Source organism: Perna viridis, chromosome 2 (assembly GCF_037379345.1).
Source record: "Perna viridis isolate PV_CMFRI_1.1 ecotype Kerala chromosome 2, ASM3737934v1, whole genome shotgun sequence".
Lineage (NCBI taxonomy): Eukaryota > Metazoa > Mollusca > Bivalvia > Mytilida > Mytilidae > Perna > Perna viridis.
Window position 1 is genome coordinate 22,550,010 of NC_142446.1, and position 22,484 is coordinate 22,572,493.

Here is a 22,484-nt window from a genome sequence, read left to right on the forward strand (position 1 = left end):
CGACGAGCTACGTGACGTCACGTATGTTGTGCAGCTGTGATACACATTATTTGAAAAAAAATCTATTAACTATGATGGTTGTGTTTAAAATTTGTGGAATAATTTTGAGATTTATTCTTTCTAATCAGGTAAGTTACTGTACTTAATCATTTTCCATTGTAGACTAGAAAATATTGCCACAAATTAGCTATTATTTCACATGCAGTAAATAATCAGACGGTTACTTGGCTTGTCCAATATTCCTATGCTGTTGCTTGTATGTCACGTGAGGACATAGAAACTAGCAATAATTTTCATTCTCACTCGACTAGTATGAGATTAAAAATTATTGTATAGCAAGATCAAGACGATATGATATAGTTTAACAAAACAGCAATAAACATAATTTCCAACAAATACTTGTTTTAGGCCCCCAATTCTAAAATGCTTGGAGCCATAATCCTCAAAATCAATACCAACCTTCTTTTTGTGGTTTTGAACCTTGTTGTAAAATTTAAAAAGATCAACCAATACTTTAGTTATTGCACGAAAACCAAATGTCTATGGAAGACTACAACAGCACCATATCAATTTACGGCTGCAATTTTTTTGCAGACATTTAAAAAAAAAATAAAAATGCTTTGCTAGATTCAAGATACAACCCCGAAAATAAATCAGACTTCTTCTTGTGCAGTGACGCCTGTGGAATAATTCATAAAAGATCTTACCACTTCTAGTCAAGTTATAGTCTAGCCATCATGAAAATGCTGGTTTCTGGTCCCTTACAGTTAAAGTCAATCAGTCATGGCGACATTCGTTGGACCATCTGACATGACCAGTACTTTTAGACGCCTGTCCAATAAAATTTGCGTGATTTCCGGACCAGATGTCCGTTGTGGTTTATTTTATTAGACACACCTCCACCAGAACTTCCATTTAAAGATGGCATCCGAATCAAGTAAAAACGAAATGCAAAATTCTTTTTTTTTTGTCTGGCAGATAATTGTTCTTCCAGCAGATTTTGTTAGGTTGCTGGACTAAATGTCCGACAGGTTGAAAAATGATTTTGCCAGGTCTGGTCAGTCCCAGCCTTTTTTATAATATGGAACCATGTGGTATAAATTCATATAGATCCATACAATCACACTCAAGTTATTGTCTGGGAATATAAATGTCTACAGACTCTTGACGACAACAAAAGAACAACACCACAATACAATTTTTGTAACGTCTCATAATAATTGCTATAAAGGCAGGGTTATAGGAAGTACAATATGAACCATAGACAATAAATGATAATTGATGTATTAAATTCAATAGTGTACTTTCTATTCAGGTAAATGAGGTAACTCCCATTAACTCTTTTTTGCAAACATGCCCCCTCTTTACTGTAAAGAAAAAAAAGTTGAAGTTCTGAACATGATCAATAATCAAATAAATATTAAAGTATTATACACAAAAAAGAATCTATAAAGCAAAAAAAGCCTCAGACCACGTGACTTGGTACTTTTTAGAGCCAAGCAAAGCCCATGAAATTGTACATTCAAAAGGACAGATTTTAGGGAACAGCATTTTTAATATACCTCTGCCAATGGAATTTCTATTTTAACTTTTTCATCATTTTTCTTCACTGGTGACTGAAGTGCAGTATCTAACAATAACATTCCCTTCAAGTCACTTCGGACACCAATACACACTTCATCGGCAAAGACAATTCTTCCGCTTTCTGGTAAATAAATACATCTAACGGCTTCAGATCCACTGGCTGCAAAGAGAAAATGACAGCTAAGTCAATATATATGAAGAATATAAAAGGATGTGGGAACTATCTACTAAGTTAGTGCTAGTGCATACAACTTATAAGAGCACTATGGCCTATTGGCATTAGTAATTTCAAGCCAGTAGCACATGATCACTTTTACCCAAAATGATTCGGGGTGCGAGAAACAGAAGTATAAGTAACTTGGATCAACAGCATTTTATGAGTATATTATCAAGTAAAGGAAAATAGAAGAACAGGGCTGTACCCGACAAGTCTGATTTTTGGAGAATAACGCCCGACGCCACATCATAGATCTTCACAGATGGGTTTTGTGTTGACACAATGATCGAATTCAAGGCGGAATGGTATGTTACACTTCTTGTTGGCTCTCCAACAGATATACATCCATCTTCACCAACAAACCACTGTTTTTCAGTGGCCGCCATGTTCTCTAACGTGAATTCTCGTTCATGACATCATTCCGACCTCTATCGCTGTGATCTAGCACTTTTCGCAAAATCAGATACCACTCATAAATGTGCGATATGCGTTGGTGAATTAAGATGATCAAGTAAAATTATATATTATTTCCTCTATGTAAAAATAGCCTTAAACGTAATGAGTTATCACGTGACCAACAACGTGATCTCGTTTTGACAAGTTAAAAGCACATGTGCATGTTGTGACTGTTCTAGAAGTATTTGTTTATAGAATTTCAATTTGTCAGAAACTTCAAAATGTCAGAATTTGCTGTTATTACACAGAGCATTGTCACAATTTATGTAACAAGTTCATCTAATTCGTTTGGGACTGAAAGGAGATTTCAGAAAGATTTATCAATATCTGAACTAAAGGTAGCTAATGTAAACAAAGTACATGAATTAAACTATGCTGAAAGTTGATGTTGACACATAATAAGTATAAACTATATTCATTTTCTACAGCTATTTTTCTGAAAGAATGGCTGTTACACTGCACAATTATCTGCATGTCACAGAATATTTAAAAAAAATATACATGTGTACTGTATAATGTGCTTGAACAATATTCCAGTACCAGTCAGCAAATTATAGAACCCAGGATGGAGAATCTACCAACTGCACAACTTAAAGAAATCTGCTACCTATAAGAGAAATAAATATCAAATACTATTTATTTATTGATTAAGACCCATATTTAATGTGCATAATACTATTTACAAAATATAGGTATACATACAAATAATTGTACAGTAGTTGTGCATAAACATGTGTAATGTTAACCTATAAGGTAAAACCATTGAGATCAATGTACCATTACAAAATTGTAAGAAAAAAATATAGACCATACACAGTAGATCTTATAATTTCAGATGAGTTTTGAATAAATGATGATAGCAAATTTAACACTTTTTGTCCCCATGGACGCGTTGCGAGGGGACAAGGAAATGCAGGGCATCCGTCTGTCTGTCCATTGGTTTTTCCATCCAGGTTTTCACTTTATTTTTGTAATGCTCCTACCAAATAAGTTTGTTTATGGTATGTAGCCTTATCATGAAGAGTTACAGATTAAGTTTGACTTTGGTTATGGTTAAATGATTTTTACAGCACTTGGACTGAGGAAATTTCTTTGAATTTAAAGTTTTCCAGACTTTTTTTGTAATGCTTTTACCACTTTATTTTATCTTTTGTATGTAGTCTTACTATGAGAAGTTATATACAGATTAAGTTCGACTCTGGTTATGATTGAATGATTTTTACAGAAGTTATGGCCCTTGATCTTAGAAAATTTCAGTAAATTTAAAGTTTGAAATGTATCTTTTTATGTGGGGGACATTGAAACGTTGTTCTTTTATTGTTCTCAGTAATCATTACTATTTTAATGAAATTTTCCCCACCAGGGTTGATACAATATATATTCAAGATAGTGAGGAGTAATTCTCTTTCTTTTGAATACTTGGAACATTGCCAGATAAAATGTTGTTCATCTTCTATGAGAGAATTTTCATGCATTTTACAAAGTCTATCTTATCTCTTGTTGTTATAATATTATGCCTTCCTTTTTCAATTTAAAGTTAATGTGCACTTGGCCTGAATTTGGCTATGTAAGATCAACATTTATATGAGTCAATTTGGTAGCAACTACTAGCTTACCTCAGGTAAGGATATATGAGAATCACTGTCTGTGCAGGTTTGTGTCTGGGCCATAACTTTTTTTTCTTCTTTAACACAGGTGTATGATATTTGGCACATATGCATATCACCATGATACAGTGTGTTGCATACATTCATAAACTTTATACATGTATGAACTTAATCCTTGATCTCAAGGTCATAATTATGGGTTTTTTAAAATGAGCTCATGCTTCGAACATGACTGTTCTGTCTTGATGTAGTCTCCATTCTTGGTGTGTGTCATTCACTATAAGACAATGGGTCAGGTACTTTCATGTCCTTGATCTTTGAACATGAGTTAAAATTATTGTATTTTTATTATTCATACCTTATTTGAACACTAAGATGTTTCACCGTGACACATTTGAAAGTTCATTGGAGTGTATACGAATCATTCTGTCTGTCTGTCTCTGTGTGTGCAGATTCATGTCCCGAGCATACTTTCTTTGTTCTTCAACATAGGCATACCATATTTTCCTTGTGAGTTTTACTCACAGTATTTCTAGCATAATCAGACGACATTCCATGACTTGCTTTTCCAACACTACATCTGTCCATGTTTGAAATTACAGTTGTATTTATTTGTTTTAGAACAAGCTTGAACTGTTGACTGGATCTCAGGCTGTTAATATGAAGTTAGAATTGTATAGTAAAGATAACAAACTTCTGAGTAAGGTGGACAATGATGATGCCATTTTTGGTTCTTATCCTGTTGATGATGGCTGTAGACTTCATGTAAGTGTAAGAGAAAAAAAACAAAAACAGAAGAATGACATAGGATACAATTCACATGAATAAAACATTTTCTTGTCTTGATTCATTTATGCTGTCAACTTTAATGTAGATTTGTAGTATATCCAGTAACAGGATCTCAAAATTTTTATTTTAATTAAAAACCCTTATGATAAGATTTACTTACACTGATTTAAGACTCTCTTGGACAGTTGTCTGCTTGTAAGAACCTTCTATTCAACTTTGATAGTTACAAACAATCCAGTTGATTTTGTTCAAAGGCGCACACTCACACTCTTTTTTTCTAGAAAAATAGAAACTCACACTTCTAATTCTACTAAAATTATTGGAGACTAGAAGTATTTTCTGTAAGCATTGATGTGTCATTTCTCAGATTAGTTTGTATTTGTTTCAGGTAATAGATCCTTCTGTAAAGTTAGGAGAATTTGAAGATTTATCAAAAGTAGAGAAATATGAGATGAAAGAAGATGATTATGCAAAAAGAACAGGTAAAACAGTAAACATTTGACTAAATTAAAGTCCTACTTGTTATTCCCAAGCCTTTTTTCATAAAGCTCAAAATTTATGCATGTACAATGACATGGAGTGATAAATCTTAAATGGGCCAATTAAATTTGTAAATGAAAATAAAGTAAGGTCAAAGCAATAGGCCAAAGTTTTGTAATTTGTTGCTTTACAGATTTTTTTGCCTTGAGAAATGGGGTCAGTCTGTCAGGGGGAAAAATACACATATTTTTCAAAATTTGAAAATCAATAAAAAAAGTAAAATTTTTAAAGAGTCTATCATTTTACATGTCTTATATAACCAGTTCAGAGTTGTAATTCCAATTTACTCAGCATCATGTACCACCATATTAGTCACTTATTCCAAATATTTCTGTGTCAAATAAATTCAATGTATGTATACCCTAACAATATTCATTTGCTTTTATTGTTTGTGTCTTTGAAGGGTAAGTACAAAATTAGGAACTGATGTAGCATTTTTACAGTATAATATAGCTGTGTCAAATGTGAAAATAGGTAAAAAGTTAAATGGAAAATAACTGGGTTCTTTAAAAATAATTAGAATATAACTAATGAAGACTGTTTTAAAAAAACAAACAAAAAAAAAAAAAACAGTTTTCATTATGGACCATATTTTATTTTTTATTTTCCTTTAAGGACTTTAGGTCTTTAAGAAAATAAGAAAATGGTAGATGTGTGTTGTTGAGAAAGATATATAATGAAATTCGTCATTTTCCCAAGGACTTTTATTGTAGACTACTTGATTTCCCTTAATTATCCTGAAATTATAATTGTTTTGTTGAGTTAATATTAACAATTGTGGAGGTTGTAATGGAATGTAAATTCTATCCTGATAAAAAAGGCATTAAGTCAACAAATTATTATTTAATTGTATTTTGTCATTTGCATATGAGCTCTCAATATTTCCATGCACAGCTTCTGTTGATTTTTTTTTTAACTTTTCTGCTAATTACCTCCCTTTTTCATCTAATGCCTATTGAAATAAAAAGAAACCCACAAGATTGTTTAACTTATATAACTTATTGAAATTGTTCACATTCTTTTCAATTAAAGGTATAATGATTTTATTACAGTATATCTAATCAGTATTAACTTGTTCCAAAATCTTTTAAAACCCTCAGGTATGATTTTATTGAAGTGAGGAAAATTATGCAGAGTTCATTTGATCTTCTCACTTTGCTTCCCTACTTTTGTCAAGTAACAGAACTAACAGCATTGTACTTAACTTTTATTAAAATCAGATGTTAAATTTTGCAAATACCAATAGCTTGTTTTCGGGGGCAGTAAAATATTAAATTAAAACTGAAATTCCCAATTTTATGTTTTTTCCTCCCAACTGGAAAAATCTGGTCGGTAGTTCTGCAAGCCAACAAATTAAAAAGACCTGTGGCCTTATAGGAAAATTAGGAGATTCAGATGGATTGGAATATAGATAGAGAACCCATGTAAATTAAGTATCAAGCAATGATTGGCAGATAATCAATATTTGATTTTTATTACTGATTTTTAACTGCATACCTATGTAATGTAAAGATATAAGGCATCCATAGCAGAAACTTTAAGTCCTTTAGATGTGATGGAGATCACTAAATCAGTAAAAGTTCATGGAGTATGCATCATACACCTGGTTGAATGAAATTAAGATCTAGTCAAATGCAATTCAATCTGCTGAAAAAAGTCATCTATAATTTTGGCCTCTTGAGAGTGAAGAAACATTGCCTGTTGTAGGGCAAAATATGCTTCTATTGGAATGACAATTATTTGTTGAAAAAAATGCCCACCACTTTGGACAGATTTGTCCATTGAAAACATATTTTTTTATAAACTTTATCTTTGAGTACTAGAATGTAGCTAGTAATTCCAGTATGAAATAGAGTCATATCTAAGTAATCTTTTAGAGACTTCCTCTTGTAGATTCTGTCAGAGCTTTTAAGGAAAGGAATAAGATGGGTAGATTTGCTGAAGTCAGTCCAGAGGAACAAAAAAGGAAAGAAGAAGAAAAGAAGAGAAAAGAAGAAGAACAGAAATCCAAAGCAGATAGTATGAAAGTAGGAGACAGGTAATAATACTGTCTTTTGATTTTCTGAGCATTTTATAGTCTGTCTAGACTGGACATATACTTGGTATACCATTGCCTGTCCATCCATTGTTCACACTTTGCACAATAACTGAAAAATGCAGCTACCAATTTTTGTGAAAATTTGGTGTATTGTTTTTTTTTCTATTGTTGTGAGCTCCTATATGATTTTTCTTAATTTCAGATTTTTCATTTCTGAGATATGTGACTTAATTCATACTAAAAGAAGGTGATTTTATATTTTTGAACTATAACACAAAACCTCTTGCAAAATTGTAAATGAAGCTTTAGCGAGTTGTTTATTTTTATTGTTGTAAGCTTCCTTTGAATTTTTTATAAATTTCTGAATTTTACAATATCAAGTTCTGGGACTTGTTCATAAAAAAGGGTAGATTTCAGTGTTACAACTATAACTCCATAGTGGTTGGACCCATTTTCATGAAACTTTTGAAAATGGTTAATTTCTAATAATGTTAGCTACATCTTCATTTGTTTTCAATTTCGATTTTCTTTTTTCAAGTTCTTGGACTGAATTCATAGAAAGAAGGTATTTCCTATAATTTCACAAAAATTGGAAAACACTTCAAGCAATTTTTATGAAATTTTATTGAATTTTTTTTATTAATGTTAACATCTCTTTGATTTTTACCTTGCCTAAAAGTCTGTTAGCTTTTCTAATCATCTGCCAACTGTCATCGTTGTCGTCTGTTGTCTATTGTTAACTTTTCTATAAAAATCTTCTCTGAAATCAGTCTGTGGATTATTACCAAACTTGGTCATCAGCATCCATAGGGTATCCACCTTAAAAATTGGATCAACTATATAGATCAAGCATAAAATATGGCTGCTGTTGCTATTTATAGACCACGAGGGTCAAGTCACTAATCTCTGCATATATCTCAAAAACTATAAAAGATATTTGACAATAAATGTGATCTTATTTTACAGCTTGAGGGCTCTACAAAAGTCTTTTTGAGTCAAAGTTGTCAGACAACTCCTTGATAGTGTTATTGCCCTTGAAAGGCAGAAAATGATGGTTTTTGCAGATTTCAGTCATTATCCTGAAAATTAATTATAATAGATAGGAAGTACTTGTTATTGATGAAATGATCCTTATGATAAGGCGCACAAAAGTGTATATTGGTTTGAACTTGTTGGACAACCCTTTGTTAGAGTTATTGCCCTTGAAAGGTAAAAAAAATGACTTTTTGAAAACTGTAAAATACTTTCAATTGATGAAATGATTTTTATGATAAGCCCTACAAAAGTCTTTTTTGGATAATAATTGTCAGATGTCTACTTTTAAGAGTTATTGCCCTTGAAAGGCAAAAATGATTTTTTTGCAGTTTTTGGTCGATATCTTGAAAACTATAATAGATAGAAAACAACTTTAAATTAGTAAAATGATCCTTATGATAAGGCCTACAAAAGTCTATTGAGTGCATGTAAGCCACACAAATGTGGTTTCAACATGGATTGAACGGTTCACTCTTATTACAGGCTTAAGATCCCATCTGTTGAATCTCTCAGATTAGGCTCCTCAGAGTAGAGGATGCAAAAATTTCCCTCCATACCCATTTCTCTCATTCTCTAGTGCCTTTTTCCAATCCCTTTTCATTTCCTGTTTCCACTTGTTCATGTTAGAACTGATAGTGTGTGAAATATTTGCAGCTGGATGCAATTAATCAATGTAGTTCATGATATAAAACCTTTTTTTGTGTGTTTCAGATGTGAAGTTAGAACACCTGGTCAGCCAACAAAAAGAGGAACAGTGAAATTTGTAGGTAAGGCATTTTTCTTATCAGATATTTTTGATACTTTCTCACGAAAACGTCACTGTTTTTTATTGTGAAATCTGAAATTGTGAAAATCCACAATAATTTGAAAATGCCCTTACTCTAACCATTTGTAGTAAAAACTATATTCCCATAATCAGTCTATTAGTCAAAGTTTGAATGTTTATTCTACAGGACAAACAGAATTTCAAACAGGATATTGGGTTGGTGTTCACTATGATGAACCTTTGGGTAAAAATGACGGCAGGTAAGTACGTTAATATACATGTAATTATTTCTGACCTATGATCTATTTTAAAACCGTTCTAAGGGGATTGTGATAATGATGTTCTTGAAGGTAGCTTAACAGTAGAGACCAGCTATGTTAAATTAAAATCTGATCCGATACACCATGTGTAGTTCATTAATGTTTTTATTATACAACCTGCAAACACTGGCGGCGGGAGGGGGGTATATAAGAATCTGTCTGTCTGTCTGTTTGTGCAGATTTGTGTCCAGGCCATAACTTCTTTATTACTTGTATGATTAATACTGTTACTGATATAGTCATTATATCATACCAGACATTATGGCAATAATGGGTATTCTATGGCATGTTTAATTTTTGAATTATGTATATCATTTTATCGTCTGAATATAGCTGAAATATTGCTGCTTGGACGTTAAACCCCAACAAACAAACAAACAAACAATATATCATTTTAAAATTCTTTGAACAGTTTCATTCTGTGTCAGACATTTAAACACATTCCAGACTCTTAACTGTTTTAAGTTTGAATGTTGTATCCATATTTTCCCCTTCTGTTTGCAGTCATATCAAACTGCACCATGCAAAGCATTTTATTGAAACTTTCATTTTGTTAGGAGCATTTCAGGTAACACTGGTCTCATATAAGTCCGATATCATGATGAATACTGTTACACAAAATCTACCTCATTTTTGTCTACTTTACTACAATCTTTTATCAATTATATTGCTGTGTGTACATCCACCTGTCCCATAAACATTGTTAAACAAAACATGGAAATCTTTCATGGGAATTACCAGTATAACATGTAAAATGGTATGCAGTATCAGCTTGATAAGATGTACCAGATCTTAAACCATTGTATTTTCATTCATACTTTTCTGTTTTCTTAACAACTCTCTGGTTTAAATTGCACGTACAGGTATATTGTGTACAGGAGTCAAGTTACAAACCTTTTTAATTTACCATTGATTTTAACTTTTCTAAATCTCCAAATAAATATCATAATTTCTTTTAAGAATGAGTAAAAATGTATGCCTTTATGCTCTATCTTCAGTCTATAGTTAAACTGAATAAAACCATTTAATCCTGGTTCTAAAATCTTCTATTTTTTAAATTGTTTTGCAAATGTAGATGATTTATGGGGGTAATATAAATGTTGTTATGAAAGGTTTTATGTGGATGAAATGGGCCATCGGTTTAATTGTCCACGCTTAGAATTTATAGAGTTATGCCCCTTTGAATATAGAATTTATTATTGTTACACATTTTTTGTCATTATACAGAATAGGAAAGGAAACTTTTTTTTGTTTTGGAAACTGCTTACCAGTAGTTTTCCAACAGTTATGTTAAACAAGTTTTTATTGCTATAGACTTCTTTCTTTGTCTGAGGTCCTTAATGCTGCACTTTACTGCTATTATAATCATGAGAGTATGTACAGTACCAAAATAACAATTTTTAAGGCCTTTTTTTATGATGAGGCTTTCCTCTTCCTTGTGTCAAATGATAACAGTATAAAAATGATTTATTTTATTGAATTGATTAAAATGATACAAGTTTTATGTGAAGTACATGGTCTTTGTAAGAATCATGCAAAGTCTGTAATATGTGACACACCCCAAAAAAGCTACACATTTTTATTTTTGTAATTAAGTTGCTTTATTTTTCTATATAATGAAATGTATAATTATTCATTCCAATCTGTCTGCTTTTAGGAGATAATTCACACTGAAAATTCAACAGTTTGTATTGCATTTTAGCATTTTTTACAGTATTATCTCCCTTAATTTTGAATTCTACATTACATTCTATATAGTTGTTATCTGCTATGAACAAGGGTTATATGCAAAGCCACATGTTAATATCTCTTTACTGGTTACATTTTAAACAAAATATCAAAAATTAAAATATGTTAGCTTTCCAACAATGCATCACAGTTTGCATGATTCTTATCTGGAGTGCTACTTAAGCCATCAGTATGTACATTGGTAGCTTATTTTACTTTCTCCCATTCATAGGTTTCATTCACATCACACGAGCGAGTGATTAAAAATTTGTGATTTCCCGCCACGTGCCAGAAATTAAAATGTCACATGAAGACTCCCATGCTTACCAGGCTCACCATGTTTACCATGTTTACCATGTTTACAGTTGTTATTCATATTGTTGATCAATTAAATTCTTGTTGATCTACGAATGTTACTCATATTCTGAAAGATTAGTTGGTAGTGTATCAACTAATCATAATGGTTGTGATATAGATGACGTATTGACTTAATTACTGGAAGGGAGGTCCTTGATGACATAGTTGATGTTTGGAGAATTTAGGGTTTTGTTTAATTTATTTTTCATTAAAGGATTAAAGGATTTCTTCACTCTTGATAGTTAGATTTTAGATTTTAACTATCTCGAGTGGAGAAATTCTGTAATCCCCTCGAGACTGAAGGATATTTATTTGCCTGTTACTGACTTACGTTAGAATGAGTTTGTTTTCATTATGAGATGATGTTTTAGCTTTGTGATATTGTTATAAATATTTAAAAGAGTTGTACTGTTTTTGTAAACGTCTGTATTCAAGACTATACACATACTTAATTGGAATACCAATATAGTTAAACTTATGAGCATGGGCAGGAGTGTTGGTAATGAAGAGTAGAAGTGAACTTGTGTAATATTGAAAAAAAAAAGAGAACAATTTTCTCATAACTGTACTTTGATTCCTTTTTTTTTTGCTATCATCATTATTTGATAAAAAGGTAGACAGAAAATGATATTTTGAATTTAGTTTTTTATGAATTAAATTCAACTCTGAAGTCATTGATACAAAAAATGTCAAGCATGTAAAAGAAAGGATTCCAACTGATTGAGTAAAACAGGCAAGCCAATTTCTATATGTTTGAAAGTGAAATAGATTTTTCATAAAACAGAAATTGGTCTCCCGACATGTATACCAGTAATAAGATAATTGATTGTATGACAAAACAAGCTTTTGGAAAGCAACATTGATGAAATTTATTATGAGTATTTTGATTATTCACATACATTCAGCATACCTGTATAATCTAGCCAGTTAAATCATAGTGCTTAGTGCAAAAATTGGGACCAAATGAGTATACACTAGTGGTCCTGACCTGAATGGTTCAAAATGGTTTATGGTATGGAACATATAAATTTCATATACTAAAATATTAAATCCAAGTCAGTCTGGTGTACAATTTAACTGTAACTTCCAAAGAACAAATAGTTTAGTATTGTAGTTAGCTCTTAGTTAAATACTCTTATAACTAAACATAGAGTTGTCTATACAAGCATCAAAAACTGAAATGAAAAGGAAATGGCCTAGAAGGGGTCACCTTAATTCTGGTCTAATTCTTATTTTGTGTCAAATATGTCTAGTCACAATCAGAAATCATTGTTGTATCAAGGTTGAATTGTGTGTTCATACTTGACCCAAACTGTTCAGGGTTTGACGTCTGCAGTCATATCAAGCAGTACCCAAAATTATCTGCCATACCAATGTAGCCAGGGATGCCCAAAGCATCTGGAATATCATGACAATTTAGATACCTGTTTTAGGCATGAAATTAGATTAAAGTTTTTCAAAATTGTTGACTGACCAGTATTATACTCCCTCTTCAGGGATGGTGAAAATCTGTTGAACGTTTACAACTGTTGCAAGATATGACATGCATAATAAGTAATATAATTTGGTGATGTGATATCCTTTGTGATGTGATTTAAAAAAAAAAAACAATGCAGCAATGAAATTTTAGTTGAGATTGTCTATTCATACTGATGAAAGTTCCCTTTCAGTTTTTGAAAATTCTTGGATTTTATTGATAAAAAAAGGGAAGAATTTCCTGGTTTTCAAACTATAACTCAAAATAGTGGTTGTACCTATTTTCATGAAACCTTGACTAATTGTTTTTTTTTTATTATTGATGTGAGCTCTTTTACATTTTTAGCTCACCTGGCCATAGTCCATATGAGCTATTGCCATCGCTTGGCATCTGTCATCATCGTCCGTCTTGTTAACAATTTCTTCAAACATCTTCTCCTCTGAAACTACTAAATGGATTTGGATGGAACTTAAGATGATTGTTCCTTAGTGTGTCCTGCACAAAATTACTATTAGGATTTTTTATCTGTTAAAAACATGGCTGCCGTTACTAAAAATAGAACAGACAGCAGATTTTTGCATATATCTCTGAAACAGTTAAATTAAACCAAATTCAGACTGAATGAAAGTATTCAGCTTGATAAGTTCTATCTGTTTTCAAATTTTGGTGAAAATCTGTTGACCCATGCTGAAGTTATTGCCCTTTTTGTACTCTTTTTTTGCTGTTTTTGATGTTATTACTTTCAAAAATCTTCTCCTCAGAAACTACGTTACAGAATTCAATGAAAGTTTGTAATTTTGTTTTTTTAGGGTGTCCTAAACAATATGAAATTTGGATTTTTGCTCAGTTGACAAACATGGCTGCCATTACTAAAAATAGAACATAGGGGTCAGAGAGTAGTTTTTTGCATATATCTTCAAAACTCTTAGGTTTAGCCAATATATTTAAGTTGCTGAAATGATCCTTATTATTAGGCCTACAAAAGTCTCTAGGTATCAAATTTGTCAGATAACTCCATGTAAGAGTTATTGCCCTTGAGAGGTGAAAAATGACTTTTTTGTACAGTTTCAGCCGATATCTTGAAAACTATAATAGGAAGAATGAAATTTTCAATTGCTGAAATGATTCTCATTATATGGCCTACAAAAGTCTCCAGGAGTCAAAATTGTCAGACGACTGAATGTAAGAGTTTCTGCCCTTGAAAGGCAAAAATTTCGTTTTTAGCAGTTTTCAGCCAATATCTTGAAAATTATAGTAGATAGAATGAAACTTTCAATTGATGAAATGATCCTCATGATAAGTCTTAAGTCTTCATTGAGTCAAAATTGTTGGACAACTCCTTGTTAGAGTTATTGCCCTTGCAAGGCAAAAATTTAACCAGGTGAGCCTCTTGTTTTCTTTTTTTTATATATAAATCTCCGATTTTTAGTTTTTGAGTTATGGGAGCTGTAATCATAAAAAGGTGGATTCCTATATTTGCACAGTTACCCAAAAATGCTTCAAGCAGTTTTCATAAAACTTTGTTGAATAATTTATTTCTGCTCCCTTTTAATTTTTAGATATTTTGGATTTTATGCTTTTGAGTTATTTGACTTAAATTTTCAGTTTTCGGACTTTAACCCAAAAACTCTTTCACCAAATGCCATGACAGTAACAGACAGTGGACATTGTTTCTTTTTTTAAACTAGGCTTCTGATTTTTATTAATCATAATCGGCAGGAACAAATTATTGTATTTATAGAAAGCACTTTGACTATCTGTCATGTTTGTCTGTTTATGTTATCTTTTAAAAGTCTTATTATTAGTATTTAAGGTATTTGACCACTTCAAGTCTGGTCAAAATATTATCCAAAATTGAGAGCTGTAACAAGCTTGAATTATGTATTCATATTTATAACCCCTAGCAAATAAAGTTTTGATGGTATATAGGTTTCTATTCACCCTGTCTGTCTGTCCATCCAAACTATTTTCTAAACAGCTTGGAACATTGTTTTGAAACTTTGTGGCATGTAATATAACCCACATTATGTGGATATGTGCATACTGTCAGGAATTTATGTTTTGACAAAAATTGTAGAAATGATGGCTGTTAGAACTTTTTTTCAGCAAAACTTGCTCCTCAATGACTTGCAGGATTGTTCAGTGGAGTGTTAGATTATCATATGGAAATGTGCATATTGCCAGGAATGTGTTGTCAATAAAAAATAGTACTGATTGCTGGTTGGAGTTGGGTGTTTTAGAAATGGCAGCAAATTGTGTGTCAAAATTGCAGTCTCTCCACCTTAGAATTGTGTCCACTATGAATTGCATGTCCACATTGGTTCCCAAGGCTGCGGGGGGTATTAGTCCCAGTCTTCCAAATTTGGACCAGCCCACTAGCCAGTGCTGGTAAAAGTAGCTGCGGGCTTGCAGAAATTTTGTTTTCCAGCCAGTGTATCCTATATAAAATTCTTACAGATTAAGAGTAGGGGCTTGTTGTCAGAAATTTAGACAGCAAAGACTTACATGTAGTCCCATTAGAGGCAGTGTTTACTTGTTCCATCTGTTCAGGGTTTGACTTCCACGGCCATAGCTAGATGCCCTTTGTGAAACATTTTATTTTCATCATGTGTGCAGATATACATTTTACATTTAGTAAATTGCTTTACCATGACAAGTAACAGACAAAATTTGAATTTTGTTCCAGTCTATTCAAGTCATTGGACTTTGAAATTTACCACACTTTTTAAAAAAAAAAAACCAAATTAATGAGGTTTGCATTCTGTTCTCTTTTAACAGATTTTTCTTCCAAGATAGGTCTGCAATGTTATATTTTGCTTGAATTGTGTGATCAACTTACTGAACCAAATATGCTAAAATATCTGTCCTTGTTTTTTATTACATTTATATAGAATGTAGAAACAAAGAAACTTTTAACAACCATCTGCAGTTACAGCATGAGCTTATGTCACAGCTGGTTTTCAACTGTTAGGAAAATTAATAAACCTTAAAATAGAGATGATTCTTCATGTTACTGATTTCTTCTGTTATTGTAACATTTTGTTTTCCTTTTATTCCATTGGAATACATAATGTTATCATATGTAGGATTAAGACATAGTAACAAGTTTTGCTAATTCACAAATAATTGCATTTCTGTATAGTTGTCTTTAATAAAGTCCTCATAACGGTATTTAATACAAATTTAAGTCGTAGTTTGGAAGCACTGAGAGCCTGATTTCAGGTCTGACAGGAAGTCACATCTTTTGGAGCTTCTCATACAAATTTCAGTTTTTTTGTATCTTCTTCACTAAAAAGCGTTCATTATATGGTCTACAATAATTCAGGTTTTTTTTCCATTTCTAACATGCAATAAGAGTAATAACACCTAATCATACCAGTCTAACTAATTAGCAACAAGAAGTGTGAAGAAGCATCAAGAAGTGACAAGGGCCATCAGGAAAAAAAAAATGACAAGAAGATTTTTTTATATTTATATATTTAACTTTGTCTTCTTATGGGTTACACCTGCCTCATATTAGTGTAATATTTTTGTATCTTTCATTATAATATTTAGAATATAATGCTATGTTCACACCTAGTGCATTTTCTGATATATTTCAGATAAAATGTTTTTGCTTGAAAAGTTTCCAAAACTCATTATGTTTACACAGTTACAAGAAAATATCAATAAGGTGTTTTGCCTGTTTTAATATTAAATGTTCAAGAAGTTCTGTCCTCCCGAAAATTGAATACACAAACTAAAACATTTTAGAAAATCCATACCTAATGGGTTTTCAATTATAAATTTCAGCTGTAACGTTTTGGAAATAAGTCACTAATTTGTTGTTGTGTGAACGTTAATATGTTTTAGATACGTTTTCAAAACATTTAACATGTGTGAAGGTAGCATACAAGCTAACATTGTTGTCATCCTTTCCAATGTCTTATGTTTTCATTTTAGCTCACCAGAATCAATGGTGCAAAAAGCTATTGATGTGAACTAAATAGACGTTATTGTTTTGTACCAAACTTGTATTTTCCAAAATAAACTTTTAGGATGTCTGCTTTAAAAATTGTTTTTCTGAACATTGTTCAAACATACATGGCAGTTGTTACTATTTTAAGAAATGTGGATGTATTGTTTGATTAGGTTCCTTTGAAACTTTGTTTTATAGTATTCTGTAGGTAGACTGTAGTTTTTGTCTGAAAGTGGTAGTTTTCTCTTTGATTACAATGATTCTTATATTTTATGCCAGTAAAACAGTCGAATACTGTTAGATTATCATTTAAATCTTAAATAATTTTTAACATGTATGATCTATTTGTCCTGAATTTAACTTAATCATTTAAATCTTACATTTTATAACATGTTTGATCTATTTGTCCTGATTTTAACAAAACATCGGTTATTTATTATGCAAAGTTTCATAGTTGTACCTAATAAACATTAAAACAAGTAATTTGTGTGGTAACATCCTTAATATTGACCAGTTGGTTGAAACTTTTAACATGACATAATTGAATTTTTCTTAACAGATAACAAAATTTTATATTCTTTTTTTTTCTTTTCAGTGTTAAAGGGAAAAAATATTTTGTATGTCCTGACAAATATGGAGGATTTGTTCGACCGGAACACTTAGAGGTTGGGGATTTTCCAGAGGAAGATTTAGGATTTAGTGATGAAGATGAGATTTAATTCTGACTTGCTTATCAATCTACATTTAGGATAATTAATTGATTTAAACCAATTTGTATATTATGTTTACTCTCAGACATAGATCTGTGTACTGTTTTGTAACCATGAGGTCTTTTGTTCAAAGTTTAGTGGAGGCATTTATAGAAGTTATGATGCTTGTCTATCTGTCCACATATTTTAAAGTCATCTTCTCCAAAACCACTCAGTGGGTCTTGATGAATTTTATAAGAAGATTAGGCTTCATTTGTAAATGTGCAAGAAGAAAAGTTATTAATGTTTAATGCCTGCAAAGGGAGATAAGTAAGAGGTTTTATGTGATTAAACTTTGTAACCACAACTACTCAAAAAATAGGGAAGTTAGACATCATATGTAGATAAGCATGAAGTCAAACATTGTCAGGTCAGAAAGTGGATTATTTTCAACTTTAAGCATTAACATAGTTTTAGTATATATGTAGGATATCCTCTGTGAGCTTGCTTTCAGTATATCTATTTTTTAGCAATTTGAAATACAGCGGTTTCATTGTTATTCACTAATCTTTGTAGTTTCCTGGATAGTCTGGACTCATGAAATTAAGTATTCGATGAACAATTCTCTGTAGATGAATGATCAGTCTTGATTGAATTACTTTGTGGCATGTAAATACTATGTGGATCAATTGTCATTCTGTCAACCTTTAACTACAGATCAGCTGTTTAATAGCTCTAGGTAACTTGAAATCTTCCTGTTGTGTTATGTTATTTTGACTATAAATAGATCATAAGAGTGACATATGGCATTTGTTGCCTTTTTCAAGCATTTCAATTGTTTATTTTGTCATGAAATTGTTGTTTATAACACTCATGTCTTTAGAACTTTAAGCAATAAAACAGCAATGGTGCCAATTTTTTTTCTTTCATGAAATCCTTTTTAAAGTTAAGAAAATTTCCCATCATAATTTAGAAAAACTGGAGGCTTGGGCCCCTATGTTTGCAGTCAATATATAGAACTTCAATTCCAAAATTACGTCTGTTTTATTGAATGCATTGTAAATGCCAGTGGTGTGAAAGAGGTTTCAGTAAAGAAAAAAGAACTTGGGTAAACAAAATCTGAGATTTGGCAATTGTTGTACCAAAGATGTAAAAATAAAATGGTAATATTTTAAAATTTTATTGATTTATCTATTATTAAAAATATTAGCAATTGCGAGGACTTTTGTCCTCCAAACAAAACAATTGATGCCCATGAACATTAAACAATGGTATCCTAATTTTAATATAAAAACATTAGCTTCTCCAGAGTTTTATTGGACATTTCACATTCTGCAACTTGATTCTAGTGCAGTTAATTAGTAGTTATGAATTATGTAATATTATTTGAAATGCCATCTTCAAGTGATAAACCACTGGGAGTATCAGAGATATTATCTGACAGAGGTCATTACTCTTGTTCATAAATTTAAGCATTATAGATTTAAATGATCAGAAACTTAAATTATGGATTGAAAAAATATTACTATCTTAGATATTCCTTCATAAACTTGAGTATTATGGATTTAAATGATCAGTTTGAATAATATATAGATGGATGGATTGATTGATTGTGGTTTTATTCTTATGGCAGATATTTCATGCATTTCAGTACAGGATAATTTCACCAATTTAACAGAACCTACTTTATTTAATATGCTAGCTCACAGAAACAACAGCCCACAGTTCAGGCATATCACTCTACTTTAACTCTTAGCCAACCACATTTCCTAGATGCTGGGGGGACTTGTTAATGATAAGGAAAAGACACCTGTAGATTTAAGGGTTGACATGTCAAGGTCACATGTACCTTATTATGGTGTGAAGGTGAAGGTTTTGAGTATGAGGAAGATACCTATAGACTTTTGGGTCAGAAGGTCAATGATAAACATGACATGTGCTTAATAATTTCTAATATTGTACTAGAAAATTGTTTTTTGGAACATGCTTATTCAGTGGAAAACTGACATTTTGAATAAGCTTGTTTTTACGTGAATAAATATGGTTGTAGGATTATCCTCATGTCATGAGTGTTAATACTGTGCTTACTTTCTTGTGTAAGTGATCCACTTGGATTTGTGCTAGTTTGACTTGCAAGGCAGTGGACCTGGAGTACTCTTGTCTTATTCCAAATAAACTTCTGAATCAGAACATTTTTGAGGATAGGCTGTATTTAATTATAGCTAAAGCTTAATGTCTTTCCATCAAAATGTCATGCAAACACTGTTAAAAACAGTGAAAAAAATTACATGTTTTGCCAATTTGTTCTCATTTGAGCTTCATTTGTAAATGTCATTACACCTCCATGCTTTTGAAATAAAAACATAAATTCATGTTCATGATGATTTGTATTCAGAAGTCATTCTAATCCTTACACACATTGACAATTTGATCATGGAAACAATTATTATAGAAAATTGAATTTGACTTGAAAAATCAAATTAAAGTACACTGGTGTTAAAAATGAAGAAAGTGAATGTTGATATAAAGTTCCAATCAGAATCTGTGTTTGTTTCAACTTGTTTCACATTTTCATGTTTTATTTGTTTTGCGATAGTCTGTTAAGTTTTTTTTCCCTCTCTAAAATCTTGTTAAGCTCAATTTTTAAGCCTTCATAGATTTGAAAGCTCAGAAAACAGGATTAATAGTTGTAAATTGGATTTTCTTTCTTGGTTCTATAGAATAAAGTTCGAGTATTGTACCCTGAGCAATGCCAGTAACTTAATAGTCACTTAAAGAGAATTGCAAAATGTCAATTCTGTTAAAGATATGCTGGAAGTACTTATTTTGTTTTCTTTCTGTCAATATCATTACCTCATCCTCAGAAACGTACTAAAATGTTCATTTAGAAAAGTCATAACAGTCAATCCAAATTAACTCTTAAATTAGAACAATCATGGTGTGGATGATATCATATGATGGGTAAAAGTATTCGAATAAAAATTTGCCTTTTAGGAATGCACTGATAAATTTCACAAATAGTGTTTTATTTGCTAGGCATTGGATGAAATTACATTTCCTTTCATTTTATTAGTAATAACATAGACATAAATGAAGTCTTATTTTCAAGGCAATTTATTCCAGTACTCCTTAATAAAAACTGGAGTCTTTATAGATCAGTTACTACAAAAAGTATTAAAGTATCAGTTCGTAGAAATTATTGATTTTAATTTTGTGATTTTAATTTATATATTGTGAAGTAGGTATTTGTAGAATATTTTTCTATATTTGTGTAAACCAAGAAAAACTTCAAAACAAGCATCAGTCTTATATATTGTAAGCTTCATGGAAACCTTGTTGGGTTGACTAATGTACATGTGTGTTGTTTTCTTTTTCTTCTTTTCATTCATTGTATTTTTTCATATGACTACAAAAAACAATGTTATAGTGATGGACGGACATTTGGTTTTTAGTTGATTTCATAAGTATAAATGTAAAGATCTCTGTGAAATTGTACAACTATGTTCTTTACTACAAAAAGAAGGATGGGACTAAGTTTAAAGATAATTGCCCTTGCTTTTTAGAAATGGGACCAAAAATAAGAATTTTTCCCAGTTTCTGGACATTTATTTGAATTTAAACGTATATTGATCTTGCAGATCACAATCTTAACTGTTTAAGAAAAAAGGAGCCAAAAATAAACATTTTCTCAAATTTTACATAAATTGCTAATTTCTTGTTCAGTTTCAAACGTTTAATTCTGTGTTTGACACCTGTGCTCTGTCCAACAGTTATTATGAGTTGACCATGGATGATTCAGTTTATCTGTAGCTAATGCAGAACTGAGTCATTGGAACTGAACAATATGTATTCAGAGAGTCCAATTGTTGGATCAACCCATGTCTGCAAATAAAGGCCCTGAAAAGTAATTTTCTCAATCAAGTGGTTCATCAAAATGAAGTCACCTCACCACCCCTTTTTTACACGTGGTAATGGTCTGACAATTTTAACCTCTTTAGATTGTCACTGTAGCAATGTCTATTATCCAGTCTAAATGACTCAATTTAATGGCTAATGTGAAGCAGTAGCTACAGGTAGACTGAAACATCACTGATCAACTCACAGTAGTTACAGGTAGACTGAAACATCAGTGATCAACTCGCAGTAGCTACAGGTAGACTGAAACATCAGTGATCAACTCGCAGTAGATACAGGTAGACTGAAACATCAGTGATTAATTCACAGTAGTTACAATCAATGGTCAACTCATAGTATTTACAATCATCACAGTTGTATTAAGGATGTAGACCTAGGATTAGGGTCATAACTCTTGAAATCAGTGATATGTTTGTATCATATTCAATTTCACCAAAGCCTATCAAGCTTTCATTTGAAACAGAATGAAATCAGTCCAAGTTACTTTGATGCTTACATGAGATTGATGTAAAATGTTGAATACAAATGTTCCAATGATTTGTAAGAGTTGTGTCCCTTACCCTAGGTCTACCTCCTTCAGCTTGAATGTTGTGTTCCCATTGTTCAGTGTTTGATCTCTGTAGTCATTTCAAGGTGAACATATTGCAGCATACATTTTAACCATGGTGACTTGGTATACAGTACATTTGTCATTATGCAAAGCTTACTGCATGCCATGCTTTTTGTTTTTTTTGGAACATCACATCCAAATAAATTTTGATTTCAAACATTGTTGTTTTTTTTTTTATTTTATGAATTAAGTTTAAAAAAAATACTATTCTTTGTTTTGGGTTACTGTGAACATAATTAAATTCAGCTGACTGCTGTTGACTTTGTTATGTTATTTTCGGAGTATGATACCATTCTTCTTGTCTGTATGGTTATAAGTGAGGCCACGTTAAGTTTTTAAGCCTATTTATACCCCCTTGTAAAGTGGGTGTGTATAGTGAAAGGGGACTTCCTCCCATC

At 31.5% G+C, this 22,484-nt stretch overlaps 2 protein-coding genes across 2 annotated transcripts in view; one reads left to right on the top strand and one right to left on the bottom strand.

Annotated features, from left to right (window-relative positions):
• Positions 1–2,336, bottom strand: part of LOC148624091 (dual E2 ubiquitin-conjugating enzyme/E3 ubiquitin-protein ligase BIRC6-like) — a 64,781-nt gene extending 62,445 nt beyond the window's left edge. The window contains exons 1-2 of the mRNA XM_088566586.1: positions 2,007–2,336; positions 1,563–1,744 (exon numbers count right to left, since the gene is read on the bottom strand). Of these exons, the coding sequence (XP_088422712.1) occupies positions 1,563–1,744; positions 2,007–2,187 (363 nt within the window). The 5' untranslated portion in view covers positions 2,188–2,336. The remainder of the gene's footprint in view (positions 1–1,562; positions 1,745–2,006) is intronic.
• Positions 2,337–2,381: 45 nt separating this feature from the next.
• Positions 2,382–22,243, top strand: LOC148624092 (tubulin-folding cofactor B-like). The gene is made up of 7 exons (XM_088566587.1): positions 2,382–2,595; positions 4,486–4,629; positions 5,042–5,135; positions 7,087–7,231; positions 8,978–9,033; positions 9,220–9,292; positions 17,468–22,243. The coding sequence occupies exons 1-7, from the start codon at positions 2,479–2,481 to the stop codon at positions 17,589–17,591; spliced, it is 753 nt and encodes a 250-aa protein (XP_088422713.1). The 5' UTR covers positions 2,382–2,478; the 3' UTR covers positions 17,592–22,243.
• Positions 22,244–22,484: the final 241 nt, after the last annotated feature.

Bases quoted from the DNA above. Each gene is read 5' to 3' on its own strand.
- LOC148624092 (XM_088566587.1), top strand. From the start codon at position 2,479: ATGTCAGAATTTGCTGTTATTACACAGAGCATTGTCACAATTTATGTA. The intron at 5,136-7,086 runs GTAAAACAGTAA...TTCCTCTTGTAG, and splicing joins TGATTATGCAAAAAGAACAG to ATTCTGTCAGAGCTTTTAAG. The intron at 9,293-17,467 runs GTAAGTACGTTA...TTTTCTTTTCAG, and splicing joins TTGGGTAAAAATGACGGCAG to TGTTAAAGGGAAAAAATATT.